This window comes from Natator depressus, chromosome 11 (assembly GCF_965152275.1).
Source record: "Natator depressus isolate rNatDep1 chromosome 11, rNatDep2.hap1, whole genome shotgun sequence".
Lineage (NCBI taxonomy): Eukaryota > Metazoa > Chordata > Testudines > Cheloniidae > Natator > Natator depressus.
This window is the reverse complement of record NC_134244.1, coordinates 76035327-76048756: the sequence shown is the minus strand read 5'-3', so window position 1 is coordinate 76048756 and position 13430 is coordinate 76035327. Positions and strand designations below refer to the sequence as shown.

The following is a 13430-nucleotide window of genomic DNA, read 5'->3' as shown; positions in this document are numbered from 1 at the left end:
AGGCTCGTGGGGCTCAGGCTAAGGGGCTGGTTAATTGCAGTGTGGGCATTTGGGTTGCAGCTCAGGCTCTAGGACCCCGTGAGCTGGGAGGGTCCCTGAGCTCAGGCTGCAGCCCAAACCTGAATCTCTACACCACAATTAAACAGCCCCTTAGCCCGAGCCAGCTGGCACAGACCCATCATGGGTGTCCAGCTGCAGAGTAGATACCCACAGTGACCTAATCCTAGGAACCTGCCCTCACCTGAGTGACATCCACCTGAGTTAGCTCCTTCCCTAAGGGCTAAGCAGACGTTTCTCATCCGCAGCAGTGGGTCTTCCCTTGCCAGGATGTCAAAAGCCTGCTGGTATAAATACCATCTACCCCAACTAGAAATGTTATGGTAAATGCCAGCATACGAGGGCACAGCTGCGGTTTGGTCAGGCCAGGTCCCAGGACAGCCCTGCTGGGGTTAAGGAAGGGCGAAAGGAGCGCCTCTCCACCTTGCCTCTGTGCGGTGCCTCAGGAGATGGAGTCACGCTTGTGATGATATATACTTGGGCTGCCTTCGATGTGCAGATGTGTTTGCCATGGTATCGCCGCCCCCGCCCCCCGGCTCATGCATGGCGCTGCCTCTCATGGCATCTTGCGTCACCAGGAGCCAAGCCAGGAATGACAACAGACATGAAGGAACCTGGACTCTTTGGGCTATATTCAGCTGTGGCCTAAGCAGGCATGTAGCAAGGTCTCTCCAAGGCTGGAGTCAGACCCTGTCTCAGTTTCCAAGCACACTCAGGTCATGGCAGTGACATAGCCCTTCAGTTAAGTCCAAAAGTCCCCCCCCTTCCAGAGCTTAACTCCAGCATAAACCAAAACCAAATCTTCCACCGGGCACAGCCTTCTCCTCTTGTGGTCTGTCCTCTGCCACCCTGTCTTCACTCCTCTGGGCTCTGACCATTCCCGCCTTCCCTGCTTTACAGGGCTATTGCACCCCTCACTGCTTGGCTGCATAAGGGGAGCCCAGCTTACCCTCTACTATGGTTCCCAGCCCTGGGAACCCTTAGCAACCCAGCTGTCTGTCCTGTAACCTCCTGCTCAGGGACGCTTCACGGTCCCTTCCCTGGGGAGCCTCCTGCTTTCGAGGGAGCACTGCCTCCCACCTACGGTGTTCCTGGCGGCTCCCGAGACTGTTCTTATAGCCCAGCAGGCCTGGCTTTTAGTCACATGAGCCTTGCGTTCATCCTCTCCCCCTGGGGAGGCAGCAAGCACCAGTGTGCCACTGAGCCCCATCGCCCTTAAAGGGCCAGGGCCTCCTGGGGCAAGGTATGGCTAACTCTGTTTCACTTCGGGGGTTGTGCAGGTTGCAGAGTGTCTTGGAAGTAACCTGCCCTGCTTGCAGCTTAATAATCTCCAAGTATTCCTTTAACAAGCAAGACCTTTCTCACCTGAGCTCAGCCCGACCCCCAGCTTAGTTCCTTTCTCTTCAGGTGTTTTCAGCAGTCTTCCTTCTTGGGCAGGGAGGCAGTGGAGAAGAACCAAGATTAACTCATTCCCCAGCCTTAAATAGGATTTTCATATGGCAGGAATAATTTATTTCCCAGTTTGACCCCCACCTCCTCTTAATGGAAAAACACTAGAAGTCCAAGATGGTGTCCCTTTCAAAGCAGCATCCCAGGGAACTTCTCAGGAAGGAGGGAAATTAGTATCTTCAAAATCCTATTGTCTTTCCTAATGGCCCATCCAGGCTGATTGCATACAGTCTGCTGGGTGTTCCCCAAGTGTAAACACAGTTGTAATTGTTATATAGTCAATATTTGTATCTTCAGATACAAAAATGATACATGCATATAAATAGGATAATCATATTCAGTAAATCATAACCTTTCCAATGATACCTCTGTGATATTATCCGATTAAAATATGTCCATGTAGATCATTGTTGCTACCACTGTTATATAATTGCAACAAATCTTGTACAAAATGTGGCATGTAAGAAGTCTATGGAAAGGTTATGACTCGCTGAATATGATTATGCTATTTGTATGCATGTATCATTTTTGTATTTGGATTTCAGATGTTTGCTCCTGGGGTAACGCCCACAAGGTATTTAGCCTGCACATCTTGAAGGGACTATTCAAATTAAGTGGCTCATCAAGGTATACTTAACTCACAATGGACCGTGGGAGACACTGATCTACACTTAATGGATTTTCCTGCTATGACTAAGCAAATTCATGCATGGATGTGTGACTTGCCCATGTGACTCCAAACTCCATCTTTTACCTGTAATTTTCCACTAGCTGTGCTGAGGGCTTTGTTTGAAACAATGGGTTTCCCTCCACATGGAGGGAAGCTATAAAAGGCCCTGGAAACATCTCCATTTTGCCTCTTTCCTGCTCAAGCCTCTGGACTATGGACTTACACTAATGGGAGCTGTCATAAATATAAAGGGAAGGGTAAACACCTTTAAATCCCTCCTGGCCAGAGGAAAAACCCTTTCACCTGTAAAGGGTTAAGAAGCTAAGATAACCTCGCTGGCACCTGACCAAAATGACCAATGAGGAGACAAGTTACTTTCAAAGCTGGGAGGGGAAACAAAGGGTCTCTCTGTCTGTGTGATGCTTTTGCCGGTACCAGAGCAGGAATGCAGGTCAGAACACCTGTAAAGACTTAGTAAGCATTAGATTCTGTTTTGTTTAAATGGCTGATAAAATAAGCTGTGCTGAATGGAATGTATATTCCTGTTTTTGTATCTTTTTGTAACTTAAGGTTTTGCCTAGAGGGATTCTCTATGTTTTGAATCTGATTACCCTGTAAGGTATTTACCATCCTGATTTTACAGAGGTGATTCTTTTACTTTTCTTTAATTAAAACTCTTCCTTTAAGAACCTGATTGCTTTTCATTGTTCTTAAGATCCAAGGGTTTGGGTCTGTGTTGACCTATATAAATTGGTGAGGATTTTTATCAAACCTTCCCCAGGAAAGGGGGTGTAGTGCTTGGGGGGGGGGTATTTTGTGGGGGAGACATTTCCAAGCGGGCACTTCCCCTGTTCTTTGTGTAACACTTTGGTGGTGGCAGCTTTTAACCTAAGCTGGTAAGAATAAGCTCAGGGGGTCTTTCATGCAGGTCCCCACATCTGTACCCTAGAGTTCAGAGAGGGGAAGGAACCTTGACAGGAGCATTCTAACCAAGGGACTGAGGACCTTCCAATGATTTGGAAGCAACCAGAGACTTGATTTAAGCCAGCAGTTTATTTCATCACTGCTACAAGCCTGAACCAAGAACTTTGCAATTATTGTATGTATTTAACCAATTCTCATAGAATCATAGAATATCAGGGTTGGAAGGGACCTCTAGAGGCCATCTAGTCCAACCCCCTGCCCAGAGCAGGACCAATCCCAACTAAATCATCCCAGCCAGGGCTTTGTCAAGCCTGACCTTAAAAACTTCCAAGGAAGGGGATTCCACCACCTCCCTAGGTAACGCATTCCAGTGTTTCACCACCCTCCTAGTGAGAAAGTTTTTCCTAATATCCAACCTAAACCACCCATACTGCAACTTGAGACCATTACTCCTTGTCCTGTCATCTGCTGTCACTGAGAATAGTCTAGATCCATCCTCATTGGATCCACCTTTCAGGTAGTTAAAAGCAGCTATCAAATCATAGAATCATAGAATATCAGGGTTGGAAGGGACCTCAGGAGGTCATCTAGTCCAACCCCCTGCTCAAAGCAGGACCAATCCCCAATCAAATCATCCCAGCCAGGGCTTTGTCAAGCCTGACCTTAAAAACTTCCAAGGAAGGAGATTCTACCACCTCCCTGGGTAACGCATTCCAGTGTTTCACCACCCTCCTAGTGAAAAAGTTTTTCCTAATATCCAACCTAAACCTTCCCCACTGCAACTTGAGACCATTACTCCTTGTCCTGTCATCTGCTACCACTGAGAATAGTCTAGAACCATCCTCTCTGGAACCACCTCTCAGGTAGTTGAAAGCAGCTATCAAATCCCCCCTCATTCTTCTCTTCCGTAGACTAAACATTCCCAGTTCCCTCAGCCTCTCCTCATAAGTCATGTGTTCCAGACCCCTAATCATTTTTGTTGCCCTTCGCTGGACTCTCTCCAATTTATCCACGTCCTTCTTGTAGTGTGGGGCCCAAAACCGGACACAGTACTCCAGATGAGGCCTCACCAATGTCGAATAGAGGGGAACGATCACGTCCCTCGATCTGCTCTCTATGCTCCTACTTATACATCTCAAAATGCCATTGGCCTTCTTGGCAACAAGGGCACACTGCTGACTCATATCCAGCTTCTCGTCCACTGTCACCCCTAGGTCCTTTTCCGCAGAACTGCTGCCTAGCCATTCGGTCCCTAGTCTGTAGCGGTGCACTGGGTTCTTCCGTCCTAAGTGCAGGACCCTGCACTTATCCTTATTGAACCTCATCATGTTTCTTTTGGCCCAATCCTCCAATTTGTCTAGGTCCCTCTGTATCCTATCCCTGCCCTCCAGCGTATCTACCACTCCTCCCAGTTTAGTATCATCCACAAATTTGCTGAGAGTGCAATCCACACCATCCTCCAGATCATTTATGAAGATATTGAACAAAACCGGCCCCAGGACCGACCCCTGGGGCACTCCACTTGACACCGGCTGCCAACTAGACATGGAGCCATTGATCACTACCCGTTGAGCCCGACAATCTAGCCAACTTTCTACCCACCTTATAGTGCATTCATCCAGCCCATACTTCTTTAACTTGCTGACAAGAATACTGTGGGAGACCGTGTCAAAAGCTTTGCTAAAGTCAAGAAACAATACATCCACTGCTTTCCCTTCATCCACAGAATCAGTAATCTCATCATAGAAGGCGATTAGATTAGTCAGGCATGACCTACCCTTGGTGAATCCATGCTGACTGTTCCTGATCACTTTCCTCTCGTGTAAGTGCTTCAGGATTGATTCCTTGAGGACCTGCTCCATGATTTTTCCGGGGACTGAGGTGAGGCTGACTGGCCTGTAGTTCCCAGGATCCTCCTTCTTCCCTTTTTTAAAGATGGGCACTACATTAGCCTTTTTCCAGTCATCCGGGACTTCCCCCGTTCGCCACGAGTTTTCAAAGATAATGGCCAATGGCTCTGCAATCACATCCGCCAATTCCTTTAGCACTCTCGCATGCAACTCGTCCGGCCCCATGGACTTGTGCACAATCCCCCCTCATTCTTCTCTTCCGTAGACTAAAGAATCCCAGTTCCCTCAGCCTCTCCTCATAACTCATGTGTTCCAGACCCCTAATCATTTTTGTTGCCCTTCGCTGGACTCTCTCCAATTTCTCCACATCCTTCTTGTAGTGTGGGGCCCAAAACTGGGCACAGTACTCCAGATGAGGCCTCACCAATGTCAAATAGAGGGGAATGATCACGTCCCTCGATCTGCTGGCAATGCCCCTACTTATACGTCCCAAAATGCCATTGGCCTTCTTGGCAACAAGGGCACACTGTTGACTCATATCCAGCTTCTCATCCACTGTAACCCCTAGGTCCTTCTCTGCAGAACTGCTGCCTAGCCATTCGGTCCCTAGTCTGTAGCGGTGCATTGGATTCTTTCGTCCTAAGTGCAGGACTCTGCCCTTGTCCTTGTTGAACCTCATCAGATTTCTTTTGGCCCAATCCTCCAATTTGTCTAGGTCCCTCTGTATCCTATCCCTACCCTCCAGCGTATCTACCACTCCTCCCAGTTTAGTGTCATCCGCAAACTTGCTGAGGGTGCAATCCATGCCATCCTCTAGATCATTAATGAAGATATTGAACAAAACTGGCCCCAGGACCGACCCTTGGGGCACTCCGCTAGATACCGGCTGCCAACTAGACATGGAGCCATTGATCACTACCCGTTGAGCCTGACAATCTAGCCAGCTTTCTACCCACCTTGTAGTGCATCCATCCAGCCCATACTTCTTTAACTTGCTGACAAGAATACTGTGGGAGACCATGTCAAAAGCTTTGCTAAAGTCGAGGAATAACACGTCCACTGCTTTCCCTTCATCCACAGAACCAGTTATCTCATCATAGAAGGCAATTAGATTAGTCAGGCATGACTTTCCCTTGGTGAATCCATGCTGACTGTTCCTGATCACTTTCCTCTCCTCTAAGTGCTTCAGAATTGATTCCTTGAGGACATGCTCCATGATTTTTCCGGGGACTGAGGTGAGGCTGACCGGCCTGTAGTTCCCAGGATCCTCCTTCTTCCCTTTTTTAAAGATGGGCACTACATTAGCCTTTTTCCAATCTTCTGGGACTTCCCCCGATCGCCATGAGTTTTCAAAGATAATGGCCAATGGCCAATTTTAACTCTCACCTTTTTTTCTTTCTTTTTATAGGCTATGTTTACACTATCGCGGTAAGTCGACTTACACTACGCAACTCCAGCTACGTGAATAACGAAGCTGGAGTCGATGTATCTTAGGTCGAGTTACCGCGGGGTCTACACTGCAGGGGGTCAACGGGAGAAAATCTCCCGTCGACTTACCTTACTCTTCTTGTTGGGGGTAGAGTACAAGGGTCAACTGGAGAGCAATCTGCAGTCAATTTGGCGGGACTTAACTAGACCTGCTAAATCGACCGCCGGTGGATCGATCTCAGAGTGTTGATCCCCTCTGTAGTGTGAACCTGCCCATAAATAAACCTTTAGATATTAGATACTAAAGGATTGGCAATGGCATGATTATCGGGTAAGATCTGAGTTGTATATTGACCTGGGTGGGTGGCTGATCCTTTGGGATCAGAAGAACCTTTCATTTGATGAAATTGGTTGTAAAGAACTGCTCATCTTAAAGTCTAGTGTTTTTGGTGGTGATACAAGGACTGGAATGCCTAAGGAAACTGCTGTTCTGACTTCTTGTTAGCCAATGTGGTGAAACAGGAGTTTACTTTTGTTGCTGGTATGGTATATCTTATGGGAGAATAACCACCAGTTTGGGCGGGGGCGGGGGTGTCTGCTCTATTTCTCAGCTGTTTGTCCTGAATTTGGTATTCTCAGTCGTGATTCACGAAGTCATGATTACAACTTCACATGACCCATCTTGCATAAAACGTATCTTAGTTGTGTCATATTCTTATCATAAGCATATCTCTGTGACGAATATGGGGCATGGGGCCACACCCTTATCTTTGAGCTGGACACCTGCAGGTGTCATGGGTGGCTCAGCTGTGAAGCATGCAGGGCATCAGAAAACAAAACGCAGTAGCCCAGAGAGCCCAGGATTGCAGGCAGATGGCAACCCTGACTCCTCTTGTTTTCCTCTTGTTCCTAGATGCCTCAGCAACCGGCAACCATCATCCAACAGTTACCTCAGCAGCCACCTCTCATCACACAGATCCCGCCTCCACAGCCCCTCCCGGCCCCCCGCTCTGGAAGCATTAAGGAAGGTAAGCGTCAGCCACCCCAACATGCGGGGTCATTCACTGCTCCGAGATCAGAGGGAGCTCAGGAAAGCAGGAGAAAGTATCACTGTGGTGACATGAGACAGCACTCAAGTTACCTTGTGACCTAGCACAACCAGGCTGTCAATGCAATTACTGATCTTGCCAATCAAATATCTGGGCCCTCTGACGTGGTAACTTAGAATAACTTTAGAGCTGCTGGGCACTTTATCTTGCAACAGACAGAGAGGCAAAAACCAGGTTAAGCAGTGGAGAGGGTTTGGGGGAAGTAGAACAACACAAGGGAAGATACTGGTTAAATATTAACAAGGACATTTGCAGCTAAAACTTTACAAACAACTCATAATGCCAAAATGAGCAAATGGGGTTTTTGTACCCACTGTCTATTCTCCTTAGTACAATATAAGCGTTTATTTTAAAGTGTGTAGGAATGGCCTGTCGCTGGAAACAAGAGGGGGCAGCTGAATGTGCTACCCTGCGTGCACATAAACAAATCTGTTTTGTGTTTCTGAACAGAAGTGAGCACGGTCCAGGAATAGCATATGGAGCTAATATCTGGGCTTCTTTCCCCAACTCAGATTTTTGCATGGGGTTTCCTGGTACTGCAGGGAAATGAAAAAATCCGAGAGCAACTCCACAGTCCATTGCTTAGGGATTTAATAAAGTCTCTGGTTTATTTGAATCAATTTATTTTCTAAAACAAAATGGACCACATTTATGTCTGACCACCCTGAAGTTGCCTGCAGTGTTCCTCTAGCCATATCGGTCCCAGGATATTAGAGAGACAAGATGGGTGAGGGAGTAGCTTTGATTGGACCAACGGAGCTCTGTGGGGCTCGGTTGGTCCAATCAAAGCTATTCCCTCACCCATCTTGTGTCTCTATTCCCTGAAGATGACGCATTTACACCAGGGACGAATTTGGCTCAATGTGTCCAGTTAAATGAAAAACCTGGTTACTTTAATTGTTTTTGTGTTGTGATTGAATTGGTTCTGGTGACAAGATACCAGGATGATCGGCTCAAGGTGGATATATGCACTCTAGCTGCATTTTTAAAGCCACATGGAAAGAAATTTCAGGGTGACAGTTTAATGTCTCTTCAAGCTGGGGAACAAATGTTAAACTAACATTTAAAAGAAGTTTTTTCCCTAAAATTTCTGGTCATGTTTTCTGATTATAGAAGCCCTGGCTGATTAACAGTTTGTCCCTCAGCAGCTTTCCCTGTGTGATCTTGCAGTGAAGGGATGATGCTCACTTTGAGGCCTCTCAATCATTTTCATGGCAGCAAACGAAGGTCCCAGACACAGGTCTGCACCGCAGCTGTGTGTCGCGCAGTGGTTTGGGCTCCAGGGAGGAGTAGGTGCAGACCGCCTTTCACTTTCAGTTTGTTTGGGTTCTCACTAGAGCACCAGGAATGGTTTGCCTTAACCAGCAAAATTCCCCACAATGTCAGCTCATGTTTGAGCAACGTCTGGGACCCAGCCATGCCGGCTGGGCTCTCGTTCGTTCCTGCAAATGGCCCACAAGGAGCTTTTTGTGAAACATTTTCTCTACCTGGCTTCCCCCAGAATTGGGCAGGCTTCAGCTGGCGGCATGAGGCTGGTTTCTTCGGATAGGTCACTCAGTGGAAAGCATGTAGTATCCTCCTGTGCCCTGGTTGGCTGTGGTTGTGCTCTGTGGCCAGCGGGGCTAGCCCAGCCAAGCAGAAGCTGTTGTCCGGGAGTTTCTCAGACTGACCTCTCTAATTCAGCTGGAAAAACAAAGAACAGAGCACACTGTCCCAGGCCCCATGGCTGCATCAGTCTTGTACCTCCCACAGTTACCCTGCGTGTTGGGAATGCTCTCATGGTTCAATGGGCAGGAATCCAGTGACACTGAACTGTGAATGTGGGTCGGTGACATGTTTCAGCCATAGGCAAACCAGGTGTTTGAACGGGAACCTTGTGGGATTTTCTGGCCTGTAAAGCCATACAAACTGGTTCCTACGCAAAGACTTGTGATGAGCCTCTTTGGACCTGCATGTGCAGGGTTTTGGTCAGCTAGGGTCTGCCCCTTCTGAATCCATCTCCATTTGAGAGTCTGGACAAGCCCAAACCAGCGAGGCTTGCCTTAGTTTGGGTCACAAACACGTAGCGAGGGCTTCTTTGCAGAGACAGGGAAAAGCTAAGCTGGGCTGAGAGCCTGAACACTCTCATCCAGCCCTAGGTATCTGCCATAAATGGCAGTCACTGGCCAAGGAGATAGTGGTGTCTATTAACATTCTCCTCCTCCAAGTGTGAAAGGCCCTTTCAAGATCTCCTTTCAGCTGCGTTCCCTAAGTCGGAGCTGTCTGGGCGCTCTGCTAAGAGTCTGACCCACTGAGATGCCCTTTGCCCTCTGTCTCTCACTGGCAATGCTGTCCCTTTCCCCTTGGAATCTGTCCGTTCCCAGACATGGTGGAGATGATGTTGATGCAGAACGCTCAGATGCACCAGATCATTATGCAGAACATGATGCTGAAAGCTCTGCCACCGACGGCGTTCTCACAGCCCAGTGGGACCGGGCCTCCCTTGCTGCAGCACACCCAGCAGGTAACAGGGTGCAGCACACCCAGCCATTCACCCCTACAAAGAGACGCTGGGGCAGGAGAGGGGGGCTGATCTCCACACGCCGGGGCAGGGCCTGGGGAGCGCGTTTTGAACCCATTGCCCATGGACGCGTGTCCTAGGGCACTGCACACACGGGCTGGTCTATGGGATGAGCTCAGGCTGGATGGCGTCTTCTGGAGCTGAACCCCCGCACATGTCTCCTGACTCTGCCTAGGGTGATGGAGGGGTTCAGCTGCTATGCCACCTCTGGATAGAGTGTACAGGGTATGCCCCCCGTCCACAGCAGGCCAGCTCTGCTCTGCCACAACCTCACCTGCTCTCTGCCCAGCGCCAGCCTCGTACAGGCCTGGGGCCAGGCTGTGTTTGGCAACGTGCAGACTGCTGCTGCACTCCCGGGGGCTGGGCACACTCCAGCCCTAAGAGCGTAGCTGAACTGCATGTTTTACATAAGAAAACATTCAGTCATCCAGGGAAGAGCCCACTTCCCAGGTGCCCACATGGTGACTGGGAACCTGGGATTCTGCCCTAGGCTGGGGCAGACACACTTGCATTTACATTCATGGGTATATTTTTATGGGCCTTCCATTTCCTGAAAGCTTATTTTGATGGAACCCGTAATTGGTAAAGTCTGGCGTGGTGCTTTGCGATGGGCTGGAACGGAAGCACTGATGTGATGGTGGGGCCTAGAGACCCCAGTCAGGATCAGGGCCCTGCGTACTCAGAGCTGGGCACACCCACACGTGTAGAGACAGAAGAATTTCCAAAAGCACCTAAGGGCCAGATTTGTAAAGATTTGTCTAACTCCCACTGAAATCAACAGGAGTCAGGTGCCCTCATACCCTTAAACTCTGGCCCTAAATGACTTAGGAGCCTCAGTCTCATTGAAAGTCAATGGGAGTTAGGCTCCTAGGCTCATCTGAAAATCCCCCTAGGTGCCTCTCTGCATCTTTAGGCACCTAAATCCCTTTACAAATCTGGCTCTAAGTGCCTAAGGCCCAGATTATTAAAGGTATCTAGACACCTAACTCCCATTGAACTCAGCGGTGAAGTTAGATACCTAAATCCTTTTGCCTAAAATGCACCTAAGATTGGAATGTGACACAGGAACCTAAGTCACTGAGGTGTGTTTGAAAATGTTACCCCAGCCCCTGCCCGGAGGGGTTTCCAATCTAAGTAGGAAGGGCAGTTAATTTGGGAGTTCCCCTGGATGCCTCACGCTGTGCTGAGATGCCCTGGGCTTCCCTCCCCATTTCACACCTGCATGCATGCCAGGGCCTTTTCTTTTCTCTGTGCGCACAGACCAGAAAGTACTCTGGCTCCTGGCCTCACTCAGGTGTGATGCTCTCGGGCCCCCTTGTGTTAAGACTATCACCACCACACATCTGAGCTTGTAACACTCACCCGGCTCGTAAAACCTGCGCTGGGTGCTATTTCCAGCTCCGATGGCTGGCTTACACAGCCCAACCCCCTAGCGTTCCCAGGGCTCTGGTAGGAAACACAACACCCTTCTCTACCTGATCAGCTTTGGCTGTGGTGGGCAGAGCTGGCATCTGCTGCACCTGTTCGGGCCACTTCTCTACACCAGACATACTCCAGTGTTTAAGAGCAGCTGTCGGCTCTCCTGTTTCAGGACAAGCTCTGCAGCAGCCACTGCCAACTGGCAGAGTATTGCACAAAGGGAAGCATGAATCTTCTCCGCTGTGCCTGCTCTCAGCCAGGTTTGTTATGGAGTGGCATTTGCACCGCACCCCAGAGCCGTGCGCAGTGTGAGCGGGGCCGGGGAGGGCGGGAACACCTGTGCTCATAGGGACACACATGAGGAGAATCAGGGTGCTCATAGGACACTGCAGCACTGTCTTAAAGGGAGAGTAGTGCACAACGAGCGTCCCAGCCCTGCCAGAGGGATCCCCGGCCTGCCTAGCAGACACACTTTCTGCCCTGCTTTGTACTCTCCTCACTCCAGTTTTGGTGGCTTTAACGTCCCAGGTGAATAGTCTCCTCCACATTGAACAGAAAGGCAGAGCCTTGTTTAATGCGGTGCCTGACGCTGCAGGAGGGGAGAGCAAACAGCCTAATCGCAGGCTAAAGGAAATGAGACGAGTAAAGGTTCACGAGCCTGCACCTAAGAGCCAAGGAACAAGCAGAGCTGCCCTCTCGTTCTTTACATCCCATGGCAAGGCCAGTTGCTTTGCCCCGGCCGTTCCCGAGGTGGGGAAGTGTGAGTGGAGCCGGAGTGTGCAGTAGGTCTGCACTGCAGTTAGACACCCACGGGTGGCCCGTGGACACTGACATGGGCTCATGGGGCTGCTGAATTGGGTTTACATGTTCAAGCGCAGGCTGGAGCACAAGCTCTGGAACCCCCCCAAGGGGGTAGATCCCAGACACCAGCCTGACTCCGAATGTCTACAGTGCAGTTAAAAAGCCCCGTAGCCTGAGCCCCTTAACCCAGGTCAGCTGACATGGGCCAGCCGCTGATGTCTAATCATAGAATATCAGGGTTGGAAGGGACCTCAGGAGGTCATCTAGTCCAGCCCCCTGCTCAAAGCAGGACCGATCCCCAATTAAATCATCCCAGCCAGGGCTTTGTCAAGCCTGACCTTAAAAACTTCTAAGGAAGGAGATTCCACCACCTCCCTAGTTAACGCATTCCAGTGTTTCACCACCCTCCTAGTGAAAAAGTTTTTCCTAATATCCAACCTAAATCTCCCCCACTGCAACTTGAGACCATTACTCCTTGTCCTGTCATCCGCTACCACTGAGAATAGTCTAGATCCATCCTCTTTGGAACCACCTTTCAGGTAGTTGAAAGCAGCTATCAAATCCTGCCTCGTTCTTCTCTTCTGCAGACTAAACAATCCCAGTTCCCTCAGCCTCTCCTCATAACTCATGTGTTCCAGTCCCCTCATCATTTTTGTTGCCCTCCAATTGCCTGTCAATTCCAATTTGACTCTCTCCAATTTTTCCACATACTTCTTGTAGTGTGGGGCCCAAAACTGGGCACAGTACTCCAGATGAGGCCTCACCAATGTCGAATAGAGGGGAATGATCACGTCCCTCTACTTATACGTCCCAAAATGCCATTGGCCTTCTTGGCAACAAGGGCACACTGTTGACTCATATCCAGCTTCTTGTCCACTGTAACCCCTAGGTCCTTTTCTGCAGAACTGCTGCCTAGCCATTCAGTCCCTAGTCTGTAGCAGTGCATTGGATTCTTCCGTCCTAAGTGCAGGACTCTGCCCTTGTCCTTGTTGAACCTCATCAGATTTCTTTTGGCCCAATCCTCCAATTTGTCTAGGTCCCTCTGTATCCTGTCCCTACCCTCCAGCATATCTACCACTCCTCCCAGTTTAGTGTCGTCTGCAAACTTGCTGAGGGTGCAATCCACACCATCCTCCAGATCATTAATGAAGATATTGAACAAA

General features: G+C 49.3%; 1 protein-coding gene across 1 annotated transcript in view; it reads left to right on the top strand.

Annotated features, from left to right (window-relative positions):
* C11H21orf58 (chromosome 11 C21orf58 homolog) overlaps positions 1-13430 on the top strand; it is a 51679-nt gene that overhangs the window by 33673 nt on the left and 4576 nt on the right. Inside the window, exons 5-6 of the mRNA XM_074968226.1 lie at positions 7292-7406; positions 9851-9990. Of these exons, the coding sequence (XP_074824327.1) occupies positions 7292-7406; positions 9851-9990 (255 nt within the window). The remainder of the gene's footprint in view (positions 1-7291; positions 7407-9850; positions 9991-13430) is intronic.